The following is a 21,721-nucleotide window of genomic DNA, read 5'->3' on the forward strand; positions in this document are numbered from 1 at the left end:
CTCAGCTGTCCAAGTAAAGAAGAACTAGAGGAGCACAGATCCCTGTCTCCATCTTTAAAGTCTCTCTCCTAGAGACTGTGACTCAGGAGGTATGACAGAGCCTGCTGGTCTGTGTTTAAAATGCCTTCCCTACAAATGATGTAGCCTTAGGGACCTTCAGACAGAGCAGCAGATAAAACAGAGCTCATGAAAAGCTACTGGGATCAGCCACCACAAGGATCAACCCATGCTCGATTTTCATTTGTCTCAGAGACATGGATTATCTTTACAACATCCAAACACATGTATTCTTTCTGTATGTTATATATAAGCAATGTAACTTCACATGAAATTGTTTTTTCTATTACATCAGTGATTTAACAAGTTTATCATGATAGGAATGTAGTTACAAACAATTCATTTACAGAAGCTCTGACTCAAAAATTAGTAGGTATATTGCTAGGTTAATAATGTTCAGGGCCACAAATAACAAGCACCAGGAATAGAGCAGCGAGGTCTCTTTGCCTTGTGCAGTACACAGTCCAGAAGCAGGAGGTGGCGAGGCTGGGGCTGACAGCCCAACCCTTTTCTTGGCTTCTGGCCTATCTGTATTCAAGACATGATGTAGGGCTGGGGCAAGACCATGGCATTCCACTCACCCACTAGCCAGAGTGCTCTCAGATGGCCTTTCCAGATGTAAAGGAGCCTGGGAAATGGAGGGGTTTGTTTGTTTGTTTGTTTGTTTGTTTGTTCATCTGTTGTAGTCTCTATGATGGAGGCAGGAGAGGAAACGGGTAAGGATTAGTTGTTAAATGAACCAACGTAATGCCCCTGTCACAGCCTTCAAATCAAATGTTATCCAGCACCATTTAATTAAATATCGAAGCTTCTTAAACTCACAGCAATAAACCATCCCAGATGTGACTGCTGTGAAAATCAGGCATAAAGGGTTCCACTGTCTCTAATACTGCAAAGAAGCATTGGTCTTTCATTCTCTGTTGGGACTACTTCTAGTTGTTTAAGAACGTCGGTTCCTTCAATTAGTTGCCTGCATAGGAAGGAATAAGAACATGGTCAGTCACCGACTTCCACATTTAGCCCACGGTCACACGTGCAAGCGCCGCCCAGCCACTGCCAAGGCCGCCATTACAAATCAAATGTCTGAAATGGCTCTAGATGTGCCCACTTCGCTGCCCGTATGCCCAGCAGCACTTCTCAGGCAGGGGTCCTGCCTGCTGCTGCCGCTTTTAGCCAGCTTCTCTGCATTTGCTCTGGGCGCCTTTCCATCCTCCTGGCAACCTCCCCCCCCCTCACTGCAGTCAGGAGGGAACCATCAGAAATAGGAACCTGATGTCACCTTCCGGCTCTAAACATGCCGCTGATTCTGCACTGTCTTCTGATGAAAACCAGGTCTCCACCTGTCTCTACCTCACCATCTGAGGTGTTTACAGGGGTAAAATATTTTTCTTTAAATTCATATTTAACATTCTCTCAGTCTCTCTGTCTCCATCTCTGTTTCTGTGTGTATGCATGTATGCAGACATCTTCAGGAGTAGGTCCTCTCCTCCAACCACGGGTTCCAGGAATCAGGTCAGCAGGCTTCCTGTGACAAATGCCTTTACCCACCTCACTGGCGCTGAAACCTTTGATTTGTTCGTTTATTTATTTTTGTTAACTTCTGGTTCTCCCTTGAGGGCAGAGGCACCTATGTGGTGCCCAATCACCCCCGACTGGGTATGTGAATAAGGTCTTCAGCCCATCCTAGTCTGGGTCTCCTCGGACCTTCACTGGCCAGGAGCTAGAACTCCAGAGAAGCGATGCTACGTGTTTGTTGTTTTCAGGTAGAAGGCAGCAACACGAAAGCTGCAGAGATGGCTTACTCGGTGAAGCACGTGCACACAGTCACAAGAAGCCAGGTCAGGAGCCCTACCGCTCACATTAAAACCAGATACAGTGGAACATCTGAGCAAGCCCAGAGCTGGGCTGGTGATGAGAGACAGGCCGAACGATCCCTGAAGTTCTTTAGCCCTAAGCCCCACTGCTGAGCTCCAGGTTCCATGAGTACGGCGTCTCAAAAAGTAAGGTGCATAGGTCGAATCCGTCTACGTCTTTTTCCGGTTGTGCTGAGGAGCTGTAGACGGTAGGGCCTCGGGCATACAAGGCAAGCACTCTACCACCTACGCTCTATCCCCACTCCTGATAAGGTGGTTTTGTTTTTATTTTAATTTATACCCACACTGTTAGTGTAGGTTGTCTTTTTACTTTATTTTTATTTTATTTACCTTCATTGCATTGGTGCATTGGTGTTTTGCCTGCGTGTATGTCTATGTGAGAGGATCAAACTTTGGAGTTACAGTTGTGAGCTGCCATGTGCATGCTGGGGCTTGAACCTGGTTCCTCCAAAGGACAGTCAGTGCTCTTAACCGCTAAGCCATCTCTCCAGACGATCTTTTTGCTTTCTTGATGATGTTCTTTGATGCACATGTTTTCAGTTTTATTGAAGTCTCAATTTACCTATATATTTTTTCTTGCATTGCTCATGTCTTTAGTGTCAAATCTCAGAATCATTGCCTCGGATAGACAGGACACTTTCAGGTTTTGCTAACCACACACGGGCTTCCAGAAGCTGAAATGCCAGGATAGCCCAGAGAAGCAGTGTACCCCCAAAAGGATTAGTTGTTTATTTTGTTATTACCTTTCTCCAGCTCCCTTTAAATGTTCTGCACGGTCCTGTTTAGATACTTCAACCTGATTCAAACTGTCATTTGGAGACCAGGGATAAGTTCAGCTCGAGCCGAAGCAAAAAAAAGGGATGCACTGCCTCCCTGAGGCCAGAGCGGCAATGACAACATGAGATTTCCCCAAGAACAGCCAAGGAATCCTTGCAAACAGGACCCAAGGAACTGGGGGTGGAGAAGGGGTGTGTGTGTGTGGTGGGGATCGTATCAATTCTACTTCAAGCCTTCCCAACCGACCATTTGCAGTCTCTGCTTTTTATTTGTTTTCGTTTTGGTGGGGGTTCTGCAGGTTTTATCTTTATCTGCCTTCCTTGGTGGGCTCTAATGTCTCTGAAGAGCAGCAGGCCTGTGTCTTGCCACCCTCTCCCCACTCAAAACATCAGTAATGGCAGATGGCAGGTGCCCAATAAAATCCTGATCAAGAGAATAGCAAAGATGGTGGCTGAAAAGGGTTGTAGGGCAGGAAAGGGGAGGTGTGATCTGCTGCACTGGGCTGTACAGTGTGTGTGTGTGCAGGAGGCAGAGGTCATGGATGAATTGCAGTTTTACCGAGTCGCCCTTGTCTGTGAGAAAGGTGGTTTTGATGAGGTAGAAGGGGTGTGAGCAAGATGACAGAGAATATTTAAATGAGCCAAGATGAGGTAAAAGTTATTTGTAGCTAAGATTAATTCAAGAATGCATTTCAGCACGAGCCTTTTATCCATGTACTGGGGAGGCAGAGGCAGGAGGATATTTGAGTTTGAAGCCAGCCTGATCTTCAGAATTCGTTCTAGGACAGCCAGGGCTACATAGTGAGGCCCTGTGGCACTTCCCACCCCCCCCCAAAAAAAGGAGAGAGACACACACAGAATGCTTTCTCACAAGCAAAAACATTTCAAAAATCATTAATACTTTTTTATTGGTGTGAGAGAATTCAATTCTGAACCTATGAATGAAAAGTCATCTAATTAAAGCTATCTTTTTTTTTTCTTTTTAAGCTATCTTTTGAAAGAAAATTTCCCACTCTCCCCAACCTGGAAATATCAAAGAAAGCATTAAACTAAAGGAATTATTGTGGTTGGAATAAATGACGGTCCGGAGGGGTGAAAACGACCTAGTAGACGTTCTACTGCATGACCCCAGGCAGACAGTCTGCTTGTTTCCCCATTGACTCATTAGTAACAGAGTAGGGACCAGAACACAGGAGTGTTCTGATGATGAAAAGTACATCCATTATCCACTGTGGTCCATAGGCCAGTTAGCTTCTTACTAATGTTCTGACAATTATTGTTGAATCCATAGACGATCTCAGACAGTGAGATGGTATCAACTTCTCGCTTCTACATGCCAATATATTCTACATTATTAAGCACTACAGTACGATTAGTAGTAAGAATTGTTAATCTTTTGGAGGCTGAAGATGACGGGTAAATGGATAGGGTAAATGGTACATAGAAAGACAGATATATGATCAGACAGAATATTACCATAGCTGCGTTTAATTAATTTAGATATTAAAAAAATTATGTGTGTGTGTATGTGTATCGATGTGTGGTGTGCAGAGCATGGCGTATGTGTTGAAATTAGAGGACAATTTTTATGGAACTGGGTCTTCTTCCACCTTTGAATGCGTCCCAGGAATTGAACTCATATCATCAGGATTGTGCAGCAAGCACCTTTACCCAACTTCTGTATTTAATTGATAACAAGTTTGTTATGACTCTTTATTGTTAAATGTGTCCGTATTGTTTTTGCTTTGATCTCTATCTTTGGCTAAGCATAGACTATGTACAATAATCATGCAAATATTTTGAGCAGCATTTGACATGTGTGAATATTATGCAGAAAAACCTATAATGTACGTACCCAAATGCCACATATTTTTTATCCAGATAGGGAGTTGCTTGCAGCGTGATGTAGAATTGTGACGCATTGGTATGACGACCTTTATTGACCATTCCAAGAACTCCCCTTTTATTATGAGGAACTGCAAAGTTTTCATCTAGGAGAGGATAATCAGTAGGTCACTGAAGTATCGGTATTGTTTCCAACAATTTATAACATGTAAGGAACAAAGGGAGCTTTGGTAACAGGCTTCCTCCCACTTATCAATATACTGCAAACTGTAAACATTCCTATTAGCTTTAATTACTTTCAAATATTTAAATAAACTGTTTAAAGCTTATTGGAACTTCTTGAGCATTTAGCTCCTTTGTCTTGACTGTAGCTAAACCCTGGTGTCCTCAGTGTATGCGCTGCTTATACAGCAGAGGGCGACAGACATCCTCGCACTGGTTGGCAGTAGAGCTTTTTCTGACAACCAACACGAGCCTTAGAAACACCTTTCTCAAGTCCTTGGTGGGTCTGGCCCTCCCTGCAGCAATCTTACACAGAGCCCTATCACAGTCATATGCTTGAGAGCGGTCACTGGTCTCTACAGTTTATAGGGGGCTTCCTCCCTATCTTTGTGTGTGAGCAGGACCCTTGTCCCGTGGCTCTAGTCCCAAGACTCCTGCCACATTAACTAGCTCAGGTGTGTTCTTAAATGTGAAGATGAAGGCGGTAATAGGTACTTATTTCCACTCATATTCAAATACATTTTATTTTTTTTAAAAAATTATTTATTTATTTATTTATTTATTTATTTATTTGTTTGTTTATTTATTTATTTATTTATTATGTATACAATGTTGTCTGCATGTACACCCGCACACCAGAAGAGGGCACCAGATCTCATTATAGATGGTGGTGAGTCACCATGTGGTTGCTGGGATTGAACTCAGGACCTCTGGAAGGGCAGCCAGTGCTCTTAACCTCTGAGCCAGCTCTCCAGCTCCTCAAATGCATTTTAATCTCCAGCCTCCTGTGGGTTGACTTCTGAGCTAAAGGACAGTTTGGGGGCACGTAGGTACAAATGTGGCAGAACACGGAATTGGTAGATGGACGAGGCCACATTTTCAGAAGCACCACCCCAGATTTGTTTCTGCAACAACTAACCTTCATGGCCAACTTGACAGGATTTTGAATCACCTTGGAAATACAACTCGAGGAGTGTCCAGGAGAGGTTTCCAGAAAGGTTTGACTGAACAGGGAACAGTCTCTCCGAATGTGGAGGCACCATCCAATGGTTGGGGACCCAGTCTGAGAAAAGTGACCTGGGGATCAGCATCCATCTCTCTCTGCTGCCTGACTGGATACGATGTGCTCTCTTGCTGCCATGCTTTCCCTGCCATGATGGGCTGGACCTTCAAACTCTGAGCCAAAGCAAACCCTCCCTTCTCCAAACTGCTTTTGTTGCATATTTTGTCACAGAAATGTAAATAACAGAGCCTCCAAGTTCAAATGGACAGAAACAAGCGGTGGATGACAAGGTCAGGAAAAGTACTCACTGACTATAAAGCTCTGGCTTGGGGATTTAGCTCAGAGGTCAGACACTTACCTAGCATGTAGAAGGCACGGGTTCAGCGCCAGCATAATTAGTTAATGCATAGTTACCTAGAGAGCCGGGCCCCAAGCTAAGGAAAGAATTGCAATTTCAAGGTCTGCCTGACCTACAGAAATCTTCATGGACACACCTCTAGTATTTTTCAGTTAGTGTTGCTAGTATTATAGCAGTTCTGTAGTTATACAAAACTATGCCACCTGTCTGATGGCATACGTCTTCTTCATCATTTGCAGGTAGGGTAACTCTTACTGAACCCAGAGCTCACTGATTTGGTAAATCTAGCTGTCCAGCTTGCTCTGACCATGCCTTGTCTCTGCCTCCTAAGTGCTAAAATCAGGAAAAGGCCACCAAGATTGGCCAGCTTTGATACGGGTTGCTAGGGATCTGGCCCTCCAAGCAAGTGATTATTCACTGAGCCACCAATGTCTTTCTTGGGTTTTAATGCCGGTGAACTTTAAAGACAACCTTGTTTTGCCATAAACCATGTGATTTTTAGTGAATGGAGCTGCAGGACGAAGAGGTCTGTTTTGCTTTTTGTAAAGACCCGTTTATTTTTATCTTATGTGTATTGATGTGCCGGGGCATGCCTGATGTCCACAAAGGCCAGAAGAGGGCATCAGATCCCCTGAACTGGAAGGCAGTTGTGAACTGTCCAACCTGAGTGCCTGTACGCAAACCCAGGTTGTCTGTAAAGGCATCAAGTGCTCACGGCACCATACCATCTGTCTTCCCTTGGTACTTTTTGTAAAAGGATTAAAAACAAATTGTGTGTGTGTGTGAGAGAGAGAGAGAGACAGAGAGAGAGTGTGTGTGTGTATATGTGCCACACATGCATGTGAAGGTCGGAGGACAACATTTTGGAGTTGGTTCTCTCCTAGCGTGGATTCTAGGGACTGAACATGGGTAGTCAGGCCTGCACAGTGAGCACTATGGCTGCCAAGCCATCTTGCCAGCCCCGATAAGGAGATTTCTTTGGACGACCTCACATTGTAATGGGGCTGGCTGCAGCCCGGTGCAGAGGCTCGCCTACCCCTTGGCAGTGCATCCCTTCAACAGAGGCACAGAATTTTCACTGTGTTCAGAGGGACTGATGCAACTAAGCCGCACCCAGGTTTTGCTGTGGCCAGGCAAATAGCTGCTGTTCTACTGTATTATTTCCTTCTCATTTATTAATTGTGTGTGTGTGTGTGTGTGTGTGTGTGTGTGTGTGTGGTGTATACACACATGTAGGTGACACGTGCAGGTGCCCAAAGCTGTGCACGCGGTTGCAAAGGACTGGGAGGGTTTGAATGAGAATGGCCCCGTAGGCTCATATCTTCAGATGCTTAGTCATCAGTTCATAGAGTGTTTGGAAAGCTGAGGTGGTGTGGCCTTGTAGGAGTAGGTGTGGTGCTGGGCATGCGGCTTGGGGTTTCAAAAGCCCATGCCAGGCTCAGGGTTTCTCTCTGCCTACTACATGCAGACCAGCATGTAGCTCTCAGCTCCTTCTCCAGCACCATGCCCTGCTGCCCCTGTGCTCCCCACCATGATGATAATGGACTAACTCTCTGAAACTGTAAGAAAGCCCCCAATGAAATGCTTTGTTTTAGAAGAGTTGCTTGGTCAAGGAGTCTTTTCACAGCAATAGAACAGTGACTAAGACAAGGACAGAGGGAGAAGTAGGGTGTCCTGCTCCACCATTCTTCATTTTGTATCTTTGAGACAGAGTGACAGAGTCTCATATTGAACATGGAGCTAGGCTGGTGACCATAAGCCTCAGCACTCTCCACCCATCCCCCACACAGGCATCATACAGACACACACAATCACGCCCAGCTTTTTCCATGGATGCTAGAATCCAAACTCAGGTCTTCAGGCTTGGGCAGCAGGTGCTCTTACCCACTGAGCCATCTTCTGGAATACTTTTATAAAATATTTTTCTCCCATCCATCCATCCATCCATCTGTCTATCTATCTTGATGTAATTTTTGAGACAGGATCTCACTATGTAGCACTGGCGGTGCTAGAGCTCAGAATGTAGACCTAGCCTACCTCCAACTCACTGAGATCTGCCTGCTTCTGCCTCCCATTCAGGGATCAAAGGTGTGCACTACCATGCCCACATTTGATATTTCTCTTCACCTAAAGATTGATATATCTCACACAGAGAAGGCCAAATAGATATTTAATTACATAAGTTTTCAAGATAACAGGATTTTTTTAAAAAAAGATTTATTTTTATTTATATAAGTATGTATGTATGTGCCTGTGTGTATAAGTACCCAAGCAGTCCAGCAGAGAACACTGGATCCCTTGGAGCTGGAGTTACAGGTGGTTGTGAGCTGGGTGCTGGGAAGCAAACACAGATCCTTGCTAACAGCAGTCTGCACTCTCAAACACTGAGCATCTCATAATGAATTCTTTTTCTATCATTCCTTTAAACGGACCCAGTTAGACTGTCTTATAATACAGTATCATTATGAACTGGTTGGTTTAAAATATATGTTGGCTTCCAACCTATTGCAATTACTATTTTTGTGGAGGTCAAATGAGTACATCTTTGGTCAGAGACAGCTTCTTTAAGTTGGCCCTGTTGGCATTTTGCTTGGATTCTAGTAATCTTTAATAGCATCCCTGCTATCTGGTAGAATAAGAGGGAACTAACTGGTACATTGGGATTTATCCTGAAGAAATAGGCAATAAATGTATATACAAAGCTTCTGTGGACTAGACCAAGAGGTTGGCTGGTTGAGATGGTCACATCTAGTCCAGGTTGGCTTCAAACTCTACATATCTGAGGATGACCTTGAACTCCAGATCAACAGTCTCCCTCCTCAGTACTGGGATCACAGTATGACCCGCCACATGAAACTGAGGGTCTAGGAAGTCAAGCTCAGGGTTTCTTGCATGCTGGACAGGTAAGCATACTACCAACAGAACTCCATCTCCAACGCCAGGTTTTCGTTTTGTTTTAGAATGTCACTTAGTCTTTAATAAAGTAAGGACAAAGCTCCACTTTTAAAATATCTGCAACTTGAAGGGTAGCACCATTTTAAACTCTGATTTTTACTAAATACTATCACAAAATGTCATATTGGAATCCTTTTCAATTTGAATTATCAGCTACTACATGGCTGACAAACTTGAAAGATACATACCTTCAAATGTTGGTCCGTAAATAGACTCTCCATCATCTCCTCTTCCTTCTACTATATCTGAGAAATGACAACAATCAGATTAGAACACAGCGATGACAAAGGGAAGAAGATGCGTTAAATTTTTATTCTGCTTACATCTTAGATCAAGTCTAGAGTAAGTTGCCCAATTGAAAATTCTAGTACGGGGGCTGAGAGATGGCTCAGAGGTTAAGAGCACTAGCTGCTCTTCCAAAGGTCCTGAGTTCAATTCCCAGCAACCACATGGTGGCTCACAACCATCTATAATGAGACCTGGTTTCCCCCTGCTGGCGTGCAGGTAAACACACAGACAGAACATTGTATACATAATAAATAAATCTTTAAAAAAAAAAGAGAAAATACTACTATGATCACTTTAACTTGAAATAATTTTTGTTTATAAAATCATTTTGTTGCCATAACTCTATGAAAGAACTTAAATTATAACATAAAATCTTTGAAAAATAGTTAATTATAATGGCCAATTTAAGGAAGATGCTCACACAAATCCATTCACATCATAGGTTATTCCATATTTCACTAAGCAAACAAAATGGGAAAAGTTCTTTGGAAACAGGGTTTTTCTGTTTAGCCCTAACTCATGTTGTACACTAGACTGGCCTTGAACTCACAGAGATACGCCTGCCTCTGCTTCCTGAGTGCTGGGATTAAAGATATGTACCAGCATGCCCAGCAGATATTTATTTTCTATGTGTGAGTGTTTTTCTCACTTGTATGTCTGTGTAGTATGTACATTCTAGAACTGGAGTTATAGACAGTTGTGAGGGGCTATCTGGATGTTGGGAATCAAGCCCAGGTCCTCTGCAAGAACAACAAGGGCTCTTAACCATTGAGCCATCTCTCCAGCCTCAGAGTTCTTTTTGGACATGGATGAGCATGGATGCTCTAGGTGCTGGGAAGGTAGCACAGAGGGTAAAGTGTTTTCTGTGCAACCATGAAGAGATGAGTTTGATTCCCAGCGTCCACCCAGAACAGGCGGCAGGTTGGCACACATGGGTGAGCCTGTGGATTCCTGGATCTCACTGCCCAGTCACCCTGGCTTAACTGGCAAGCTCCAATCCCAGTGAGACACCCCAGCTCGAGAAACAAGGTGAACATTTCTTGAGGAATGGTACCCAAGGTTAACCTCTGACCTCTATCCATGTACATACAAACCTGCAGGCACCCCAACCACCCCCGTACATATATACACACACAAGTAGAGGCTTTTTAAAAAGTTACATTCAGATTTTCATTGCTTTAGTTATCGTTGGCTGGGAGTGTAGCTCAGAGGGAGGGCACTAGGCCAGCATATATAAGACCCTGAATTTGACATCCGGCATTGTAAAAAAACATAGTTATTCATAATGATAACTTACTTATTTAAACAATGTTTTGGAAACAAAATTCCTTTTGCTATAATGAGAGGGTTTTCCATTTATTTGCTTTTGGTGTTTGTAGGAGCTACATATTTTGGCTTAGGCAATGATCCCATTATGTCTCTATGTCCCAGCCTCCCCTCTACTTCCTTCATCTCGCTGATCTATCCCCTCTCTATACAGTATCTAATAAATACTGGCTGAAGGGCCGAGCTATTGTATCCATGTGTAAGCAAGCTAGCTACACACGTGGTTAAAAAATAAATAAAACCTGATACAACAGTAAGCACACAGAGAAAATGTATTTGAAGAAGGACATGGACAAAATTACACTATTCATTATTGATGCAAAAGACAAAACAAGCTCATCTGCATACACATATGGCCTTCCCCAACACCCAAAGAATATCCAAAGCCAGGTGTGGTAGCGCATACCTTTAACCCCAGATTTTAGGAGACAGAGGCAGATTGGAGGCCAGCCCTAACTCTATGAATTTTATAAAGGAAAAAGAATAAAAGTCTGGACATTCTGCTTGGATGTCATATTTACATCTTTAAAGTTTTCAGCTTACCTCCTCCTTGTATCCAACCATTCTGGACAACTCGATGAAAAATGGAATCTTTGTAATGAAGCTTTACGCCCCTTTCAGAAAACCCTGCCGTTCCTGTGCATAAGACCTGAAAATTTTTACATGTTTTGGGACACGCATCACAAAATAGCTACAAAATAAAGGTGAAAGGTTTCAAAGATTACTCAATATTTGATCAGTTACAGACTCCTCAAAATTTATGTAAAGAAGACAGCAAAATTTTCTTACCTCAAAAATCATTCTTCCAATTAGAGCAAGATCAATACAAACGTCCAAGTACACAAAATCATGCTATTAAAATTAGGGAGGAAAAAAATGCAGGTCAGTGTTTTGTAAGAAAGTTTTAGAAATGTTAAAAAAAAAAAAAAAAAAGTAAAGCAGGGCCTGGAGAGATGGCTCAGCAGTTAAGAGCACTTGCTGCTCTTCCAGAGGACCTGGGTTCAGTTCCCAGCACCCACATGCTAGCTCATAGCTGTCTGTAACTCCAGTATCTGACACCCTCACACAGACATACATGAAGGCAAAACACCAATGTACATAAAATAAAAATAAATGTTAAAAAAGGTCAGGCATTCTTTTCAGTGGTAAGATCTTAAACTGCCGTTGGAACCGAGAAGAGCAAATACAAGCTAATCTACAATAGCAATAGATAACAGTAAAATAAATGACTTCAAGGGATTTTAAAATTAATTTTACCCAAGTCCTTATAACCTCTGTTACATAATGGTTTGAAAAGCTTTCAGTAGTGAAGCACATGAGCTAGAGATTCAGCCCAGAGCTCACTGTGGACAGGGACAGGGGACAGTCCCCCTGGGGAAGAAATAGATTCTTCTCTGCTCTTCTTTGCTGAGCAGGTTTGGGAGAAGATCCAAGTGAGTGTCCGTGGAGTTGGTTCCTGTGTGTCCTGGGTTTTCAGACACAGTAAAGCCCAGCCAGAGCCAAGCCACACACACACACACCCGGCTGGGTGGGGCCCAGGATGGTTTCGGCAGCAAGGGCAGGGGAGAAGTGGTGTGTTTTCCAGTTCTCTTCCCTTGCCCTCTCCTGTTCGACAGTCCTCGCCTCCCAGTAGAGATGACTGTTTTTGAGGTCTTGCCTAGTCCTATAAAAGGGCATCTAAGGCTGGACATGGCGGGTTCCTGTCTGTAATACCAACATTTGTGAAGCTGAGACAGGAGGACTACTGTGAGTCCAAGGCCAGCTTCAGCTATATTGTGAGTTTCAGGCTAGCCTGAGCTACTGAGGTAGACATTGTCTCAAAATCAAAAGAAAACAAATCAAAAAAGGTACCCAAAACACTAGGCTTTAATCCCCCATATCTCTTAGGGTCCACCATACACCTAACGGGGTGTTTCAGCCCTTGGACACCACTGTCATATATCAGAAAACCAACTTAGTTAGTTCAGTGCATAACTTGCCCTGCCTTCCTCAAGAATCTGGGAATGATAGTTCTTTAAATACATTGTATTGTTTTATGTCACTCTAACCTTTTTAACTTTTTCAGTTAGGACACTGAAATAATATTTGTGCTGTCTAGTGTCTGGCAAAGACATATCATAGTTGAGAATAACCAAATTTTTCTGTTATTTTTCGGACAGTGCCAGGTTGGTGTGGAACTCACTTCACAGCCATAGACCAGCTAACCTTGAATTCATGGAAATCCTCCTGTCTCAGCCTACTGAGAGCTGCGATTTCAGGCAATAATACAGGATTATATTGCGCCTAGCTAATTATAATTATAAATAGGTTAGACTTCATTAGCTTCTGTACTATAAGTTCTAAGCCATAAGAGAATGCTGTAGAAGAGGAGGCCTAATATGATAAACCTCACAGGCTTAGAAGGGACAAGAGGCTAGGTTGGAAATTATAGTTGACTAGGGGAGATGAATTAAAGTCTATTTAGGCAATTAACTTCCTTGTACATTAGTCAATTATCTTTACAGGGCCATCAGAAGCAGATATTGCTGGATGTGCATGGTGGAACTCAGCTCCAAAGAGCCAGGGAGGCCTTTCGCTAGCAGCTAGGCTGGGCTACATATAGTAGGGACTTTACAAATAACAACCAAAAGGAAGAAAAAAACAAAGGTAATTCTGAAAATGCTCCAGAAGAGAGTCAAATGGATTAATACGAAGTAACATCCCAGTCAGCAGGAGCCAAACATATTTGTCTAGCACAACATTCCAACCTGGAAATAGACAAGATCCTTAGTTTGGTTCAACAAGAGAAATCCGCCCCCTCAAAAAAGTCTTTTTTTTTTTCCAGGAATCTATGTCTTCCCTCCTCAGTGCCACCCATTAATTCATGCTTTCATTACTCCTAGCATTATGTCACTAACGGCGCTTTCCAAACACCTACCCTGCTATCAGCTTGCTTTGGCACAGCCCTAACCATTATGCCCAAAAGCAAAGAGGGTTATGTCCTAGTCTATGAAAAACTCAGTTGGACTGTTTTCCTTCTGGATAAAAATCTCTGTGGCTCAGTACGAACAGGAGTAAATCATCATCTGGCCTCCGTTTTCTTTAGGATCAGCTGGGGTTTCCCATCGACTTTAACAGTCAGCCATCCTTACTGTCTGAGCACCATCCCAGTGGATCTTACCAGCATTGCTAGAACATTTTGGGATCAGATTCTCCCTCTGCCTACCCTGTGGCAAGCATGTGGTGGGCATACGACCTAGACTTTCTAGACAAGTGCTCTGGAGTCCTGCGGCTTGGGAAGTATCATAAAGACACAAACAATGCTGGGAGGTCACTCTTGATGATGATGGTGGCAGCACGAGCCCGGGGCTAGTGGCTGGTGAGCTTGCGGTGGCATCCCAGCCACACATTTCTCTGGCATGGCTCTGGCCATTTCCCTGGTATTTGGCCTTCCTTGTTTCCTACTTGGTTTCTAAAGCCATTTCCCCCAGCTTCCCTGTGAACTGTGAGAATTAGCATCATTGCAATATGCATCTTGTTTCTTAAAGTTGGTCACAGTAGCTGTGCGCCAACTGGCATCAAGACTCGCGGCTGATAGTCTCATTTTCTCATCCTTATCAGCTACTGTTTCTGTCCTCCTTGTTGCCACTCCTGGAGGACACTGTGTCCTTCCGGACTCCTGTCCCTTTGGGAATTAATGGGGAACAGTAAATTCTTCTCCATACCTTTCTGGAATTTTAAAAAAGCATTGTTTACTCAACCAAGCACTCCCTGGGTACCTACTATGCTTAGTTCCTGTTCAAGGCAGTGGTTAAACAAGGCTCCAAAGACAAAGCCTTTGCCTCTGCACATCTCAGGCCCTAGCACTGGGTTACTCTGTGGACACAGGCCACCATGAGCAGTGGTTACTACATCAACAAACAAAATCTCCAACCAAATTTCAAAGTTGCTTTAAAACAAACAAACAAACAAACAAACAAACAAAAAACCTGTCATGATTGAGTTTTTGTCCGTGTGACACAAATCCAGACATACGTGGGAAGAGGGAGCCTCAGCTGGGAAAATGCCTTGATCATACTGGCTTGTGGGCATGTCTGTGGGACATTTTCTTAATTGCTAATTGATGGAGGAGGTGCAACGCCATCCTGGACAGTGAGCCTGGGCTGTACAAGAAAGCCATCTGAGCGAGTGAGGAGAAGCCAGCCAGTAAGCAGCATTCCTCGATGACGTCCATGTCAGTTCCTGCCTCTAGGTTTCTGTCTTGAGCTCTTGCCCTGGCTTCATTTGAAGATGGACTAGAAGCTAAATATATCTCTTCCTTCCCCAGTTGCTTCTGGGTCATGGCGTTTACTACAGAACACTAACTAGGACACCACGCTGCGCTGGTTTGTCTCTCTCCCCTGAAACCCTTGCTTCCTACCAATCTTTCCCACTGGCAACCATTGCCAACTCTTTCCTGCTTTAAATTGTCCTCATCCTGCAGATCAAAGAAATTACTCAGAGGCTCGTGGCTAATCTTAGCTAATTCATTTCAGACTTTTCATCAAAGCTCAGTAGCTCTCATTTAGGCATTAGAAGAGATTAATGGAAATATTTTAGGGCCAGAGCTGCAGAGATGACTCCAAATTTAAACACACTTGCTGCTCTCCAAGAGGACACAAGTTCAGATCTCGGCACCCACATCAATGGGCTCACAAATGCCTTCAACTTCATCTCCGGGGGAATCTAACACCCTCTTCTAGCCTCTGAGGGCTCCTGTGCTCATGTGGCACACAGGGCCAGTGAGATGGTTCAACAGGTAAATCCCTAAGTACTATACAAGCCTGACAGCCTGAGTTCAACCTCCAGAACCCACATGGCAGTGAAGGAGAGAAACAACTCCACAAGCAGACTGTGGTACACATGCCCTCCCTGTTAATAACAATAAATACTCACTGAAAATATTTATAGCACAAAATGAACAGGGGGCTTCACCAGTTCCTGCTTTGCTTGAGATAGCGCCTTGCCACATTGTCCAGATCGGTCATAGAATTAAGGGTACGAACAATCTTCCTGCCCCAAATCTCCTGAGAAGCTAGGGCTGCAGGTGCATCTCGACCCGTGTTTATGCTCTAGAAGCAGTCATCCATGCATGGGGACCTTGAAAGGGGAGGAGAAGCACAGCCCGTGTGCCATACATCTCTTCACACCGTCGCCCTGTCAAGCCCTGAACCCACAATCCTTTGCAACTTGCCTTAACAAGGCCGCTAGGGGCTTACATCTTAATCCTCGTCCTGTGCGATACACTTTGTGGGTCTATCAATAATCAGTGCTGCATCGCTACGGGTGACGGAACTTGCCTTGGTGTCTTGTAAGAACTTGGTGGCGTAATTCAGAGTAAGCGCCTCATACAGCGCGGAGGGCCGAATGTCAACCACATCCCACACCTTCTGAGCCCACTTCTTCAGGTCAGACACGTTCCCCAGGAGCTGGTCGTTAACGAAGCATATCACGTAAGAGGAATACACCCAGGTTTCACCCTTCAGCTCCTGCAGGGTAACCGGGGGATAATGACACAGACAGACAACTGCTAAACCCACAAACCAGAGCTTCAGACTAATTCTGCAGCCCCAGTGGCCAACTCAGCATTAAATCTTTCAAAACATGTTTTTCAAAAACCATCTTTCAGAATTCTGCTGTCAAAACAAACAAACAAAAAATAAAACAACAAAACATTTTTGAGGCTCTTAACATAATGAAGAACAGAGAATAACTTAAAAAGCAATCTTTAAGCCATGACAGTCAGAGACAATAGAAATCTGGTATAATACGTACATAGAGCACTTGTTAGATTAATTTGTGAATTCAGTGCAGTTTCTGTCTCTATTTACATGGGGCACTTTACAATGTGCTTTCTGGGAGAGGGTCTGAGTCAGACATGGTTTTCGATGCAAAGGACTGAGGGTGTGTGTGTGTGTGTGTGTGTGTGTGTGTATGCTCGTGCAATAAAGGCCCAGACTTGAGGCAGTGATTATTCTGTATAGAGAAAAATGCCTTTAGAAAATGCCTCCTGTGGGGCAAATGGGAGTTTCTATATATAATCAGGGACAAGGAAGACAACTCACTTTCCCCAACACTTTTTAACCTATTCCACTTAGAATGAAGTATGGAAGTATTTTCATCCATGCAATGCTGCCATCAACTTCCTGAATCCCCAGTGTGGCCAGAGAAGCATCGATCCCTGAGAAGATATGGCCGGTTGTTGCCCTGATATGGCCCGGGGCAAACCCCGAGTGACTTGGTGCAGCCGAGGGGCGGGGGTGCGGGTGAGGGTGGGGATCTGGCAGGGAATCTGCATTTCTAGTGAACTCCAGGGAAATGCTGGTTCTGACATCAGAGTATTGAAGTTCATGCTGCTTGTCACCGCAAGCTGCAATGAGCAGGGGCAAGAGTTGAACTTTTAAGCTGTGCATTACTCAGATAACTAGCCTTCTGGAAGACAGGATTGGCACTCCAAATAAGCCTTCCTTTGTTCCCTTCAGTTAGCACGGTCGGCAGATTTGGATGCTATCGAGGCGCCACCCAAGATAAGTCAACAGACAAACGGGGGTGTATGTGCTGAGCTGTATGTAAGACTCCTCTACTACATGAAGCAGCAATATGTCCTCTCAATTATAGGGCATAAAAGTGCCCCTGCCTGTCCCTCCTGCTCCCTTAAGTCTGCTGGTCTCAAGACTGAATTGGAGAAGTGCTAGTTTGGGCAACAAATTGCCTTCAACTTGCCAGCGAGCTGTACTGCTGGCTCCTCTGTGGCGCTTAACTATCCTCCGACTTGTTTTCTGCGCCTTTCTCAAAACCTACTTGCAGGTTTCCATTCCAGAGAACCTTTTTCATGCTCAGTGGTGACTCACTGATAAGGCCTAAGCAGTCCCTGGCATGTTTAGATTTATTGTTGTATTGTGTAAGACCCAAGCCTGTAAGGAGGGAAATGGAACTGATGGAACGGTGGCTATTGTGTTCAGTGAGGTAGGGGAGCACTGTAGAAGGATGTAAATGCTTTACCTCTGTGTCTTATGCTAGGATTGGTTAACTGTCCCACTTTCCTTAAAATGGACAGTGAAGTTCCCGTCTCCCTGGCAAACCAGGGCCATTACTCCTAGTTGTAGAAGGATGTGAATGTCACCCTCCCTCCCTACCCACCTATGCCAAAATGGTGGGTGCTCTCCATATCTTCAGCCCCATATGTAGGTGTTTGCTATGACCTCTGCATGTGGCACATGGCTGCCTCCTCTCACAGTAGGCTCCAGGTAACACTGCCAAGAGGTCAGGTGGCATCTCAGAGGTAAGCTGTCTACCACCCCCAGACAAGCTTGGCCAGTCCCTGGTCAGGCCTGGGACTAGTTAAAGGAGAACTATGGAGAACAAAGCTCCAACTAGGACGTGCTGCCCCAGGGGAGGGTGGCTACCGCCAGTAGAGGGCCTCAGCCCAGCACAGCACCATTATCTCTGTCATAGACATACATTTTTTTTTTTTTTTTAAATTAAGGTCCAGGCCACTGTAAGCTGAGTGTCAGGGTGTCAGAGGAAGTGTAAGCCACACATAAAGAAAGAAGGGTACCTAGCATGGCTAGCTAGCATCTCTGACAGTTTTAATGTCATCTCTCTCAAATGCTACCTAAAAGAATATTCTGTAAAATATCTTACTGTTTAGGAAAGATGTCTGGGAAGATGATTAAAATAATTTAGGGGAAGGACATAATTAAGAGAAATAATTATAGTCAGATTTGTCATTTTCCCCAAACTGCACAAATAATTCACCTAGATGTGTACTTGCCAATATTCCCCCATGGTGACATATATGATGCTTACCCTTTTTCTCTCCAGGAGATACTGACCCCAAGCAAATTCTTGAAGAGGAACTATCACGGGGTCTTCAAATCTGGTAGGGTAATTGTTTTTCAGAGTCTAGGTTTCAAGAGAAAATGGTTTAAGTTCTCATTTATGTATCTACTCATTTATTTGGGGGGCAGGGTACCCCAGCTGCGCATGCACACGAGGAGACCAGAGGTCTTCCGTGGCTACTCTCCAGCTTTTTTGCTGACACAGGATCTTTCATTAAACTTGGAGCTGGTTCAGCGAGGCTGACTAGCCAGAGAGCTCCCTGTGCCAGGCTTAGGGTTACAGGTGTCCTACGCTGGGCTTTCATACAGGTACCTGGAATCTGAACCCAGGTCCGCATGCTGGCACAGCAAGTGTTCTACGCCCTCTGTGAGCACACCAGCCCCTAAGTTCTCTTTTTAAAGTGGAAATCATTTCCCCAGATTTTCATGGCACACACAGCACACACAGGCCACACTGCCTGACTGAGAGGCCCTGGCCCATTCCCAGAGGCCCGCCAAGTCACTCCAACACTGACTGGTTTGTCTCTTGCCTTTAGGAAACAAGATCTAGAGGGCAAGGGTGTGTCTTAGTTTTCCTATATTGTTACCTTATGTAGTATATAGTGGACCATCAACTCATAACTCAATAAATTGAGTGTATAACCAGTGATTTTGGAATCTGTTATGTTCTTTTAATACTCCCCCCTTCCCAAATTATATCGCTAAGTTTCAGTAGATCAACAGGTGCTTGATTTGTAGCAAAAAAAAAAAAATTTACTGATGTAAGGAGAAAAGCCAAAAGGACCCTGTTGTGCTTAATGCCATTCAGGAAAAGGAGAAGCAAATATTAAATAACTTCAGGCTCCTAGATAAGTTTTCATATTTGACTGTGCCTTGGCCAAACATTTCTCATGTGTGTGGATTAGGGAAAATTACTTAAAAAAAAAGGCTTTTAAGGATTATGTGTGTGTGTGTGTGTTGGGCTGGGAAGGGAGGTGGTTACTGTCACCTGAGTGTGAATCCTCATGGAGTTGTAAGCTGGCAGACCCTGGTGCTAGGAACCAAACCTCTCTTGCTAAGGATGACACTTTGAGGCCCCACTCTGGTGACCGTTTCTGGAGGGACAGAGCCTGGGACAGGGATAGAGAGTGGGCCATACTGTGGGATGTGCAACATGACAACAGCACCTGGCCATTTGCCTTCTTGGAAAACAGAACCCAAACGACAGAGCTTTTCCTCAGCTCCACAGTAGTCTGTGTTCTGTTTCAGACAAGCCTACAGGATGCCCACTGTTTCTCAGTGAAGAACTATCCACAGTAAATAACAAGATCAGTCATTTTCAAAGTAAGCTCTGGTTACGCTTGTTCATAACACAACATTTGCATAGTACGTCCAAATGAAACAATGCCCGTATTTATCCTTACCTTTTACAAATCTAAATTTGTCTATGAATCAAGCATCAGGATTATTCACAAACACATTGTGATTATAATCAAATATCCTTGATTTACATTAGAACTAACTGAATTTACATTGGTATGTTGTCATATTTGAATACAGTCACAGGAGGCAAAAACTTAAGGGAAAAATTACATGGTTAGAATATTAAAAACACTTTTATTGACTTAGTAGCCTTTACAGCTGGTGTTAACTCCGGTATAGTTTTTGAAAGAAATGAGAGCCATGTACACTTTTCACATCTTTTAATGGTTGAAAATAATCAAAAGATCAGTCATATTTCATGTTACATCAAAATTAGCTATGTCTAAGTCAGCAATCGACAGTATAGTTTGATTGGAACACTACTATTCACGTATATCTTGTGGCTGCTGTTTTCCTCTGTTGTGGAGATAAGGTATTACCATGTAGCCCAAGCTGGGCATCAACTCTCCATCTTCCTGTCTTGGCCTCTTGAGTGCTGGACTACAGGCCTGGGTTTACTATAACTGGCCACACTGCTTTTACAATCTAAGTCTGAGACTATGCCCCACAACACCTAACATTATATTTCCTACTTGAACTTCCCAGGAAGAAAAAAAAAAGGTACAAATGTCTTCCCTGCAATGTGGAACAGCCATGGGAAATATTAGTATCTTAAGAGAAGCAGCTAAGAAAGAAGGGAATCCCTCAGTCTCTGAAATAAGAAACAAACAGAATCGAGAAACCTTTATCCTCTAACACACACACCCCCACACCCCCACACCCACACACCCACACACACACACACACCCCACACACACACCAGCACTTTTATCTTGCAGGGGTTCTGAAGGTGACTTCTACTTGGCTGTCCTTGTTACCCAGCTGGAAAAACAAGCACCAAGGGTAGGTGGCCGGGCTAGGCCGTGCGAGCGTATTTTGCCACCACACTCCCACTCCTGCTTCCAGACTGCAGGCGTGCCGCAGCGAGGAGGAACTGGCTACATTTGTTCGTTCGTTTCCTCAAGTGTTCCATATCATCCTACACGTCTACAAAGACATATCTGGATTCTTCAAAGCACTTCTGGGCCATCTCTTAAGAATCCGAGAAGTATCTGATTCTGTTAAAATGCAGAAACAACTACAGAAATTATAAAGGAAAGAACCTCCCATAATTAAATTAAAAAAAAAAAAAACCACAAGGAGTTTTTTGTTTTAATCAGCTTGTGATGCGATAATACTTTTCCATAACCTTGAATTTTGTTGATCCGTATTTCAATCAAAACTTCACGTGGACCAGCATCTCCATCCGTAGGTGCTCGGAAGTTACCATTTTCCCCAGACCGTTCTGAGCGCTCGCACGGCTCTGTCCCGGTCACTCATACCCGCGCCCTGCACCTGTCCTCTACACCCCAGCCCAGCCTAGAACGTGGAGCCCCGCCAGCGCCTGCGAGGCCGAGGCGGGGAGGCTGCGGCGCCCGCAGTGTCCTGGGGAAGAAGTTACCTCAGCGATGGTCTTCGACACCTGAAAGCTGGAGCTTTTGAAGAGCCCCACCACCTTCAACCTAAGCGGCGGCTCCGGCGGCTGCCGTATGCGGCAAGGCGAGGGCTTCTGCCGGCACGGCTGCCGGGTGGCCATGGCAGCGCTAGCCGACAGCGCGGAGCGCAAACACTGCAGGTCGCCATGACAACCGCGTGGCTCCGCCTCCAAACGCCCGCAAGGGGCGGGGCCCGAGCGGTGTCGTGGGCGGGGCCCGAGC

General features: G+C 44.4%; 1 protein-coding gene across 3 annotated transcripts; it reads right to left on the minus strand.

The window, feature by feature from the left end:
* Ppil6 (peptidylprolyl isomerase like 6) lies at positions 1–21,600 on the minus strand. 3 transcript variants are annotated; one of them, XM_055616035.1, is made up of 9 exons: positions 21,466–21,600; positions 18,532–18,627; positions 16,023–16,211; positions 11,494–11,556; positions 11,248–11,395; positions 9,279–9,335; positions 4,563–4,698; positions 880–1,027; positions 1–746 (listed from the first exon to the last, which is right to left on the minus strand). In XM_055616035.1, exons 1-8 carry the CDS (start codon positions 21,598–21,600, stop codon positions 916–918), a joined length of 936 nt encoding a protein of 311 aa, XP_055472010.1. In that variant the 3' UTR covers positions 1–746; positions 880–915. The 3 variants fall into 3 exon arrangements, with proteins under 3 accessions (XP_055472010.1, XP_055472011.1, XP_055472008.1); XM_055616036.1 differs by having other exon boundaries at positions 1–1,027; positions 11,248–11,353; XM_055616033.1 differs by having other exon boundaries at positions 1–1,027.
* Positions 21,601–21,721: the final 121 nt, after the last annotated feature.

Source organism: Psammomys obesus, unplaced genomic scaffold, assembly GCF_907164565.1.
Source record: "Psammomys obesus unplaced genomic scaffold, mPsaObe1.curated_primary_1811, whole genome shotgun sequence".
NCBI lineage: Eukaryota > Metazoa > Chordata > Mammalia > Rodentia > Muridae > Psammomys > Psammomys obesus.

Bases quoted from the DNA above. Each gene is read 5' to 3' on its own strand.
- Ppil6 (XM_055616035.1), bottom strand. From the start codon at position 21,600: ATGGCCACCCGGCAGCCGTGCCGGCAGAAGCCCTCGCCTTGCCGCATA. The intron at 11,557-16,022 runs GCAAGTTCCGTC...TAATTTTAATAG, and splicing joins AGTTCTTACAAGACACCAAG to CATGATTTTGTGTACTTGGA. The intron at 9,336-11,247 runs GTAAGCTGAAAA...GTCATTTCTCAG, and splicing joins TGGTTGGATACAAGGAGGAG to ATATAGTAGAAGGAAGAGGA.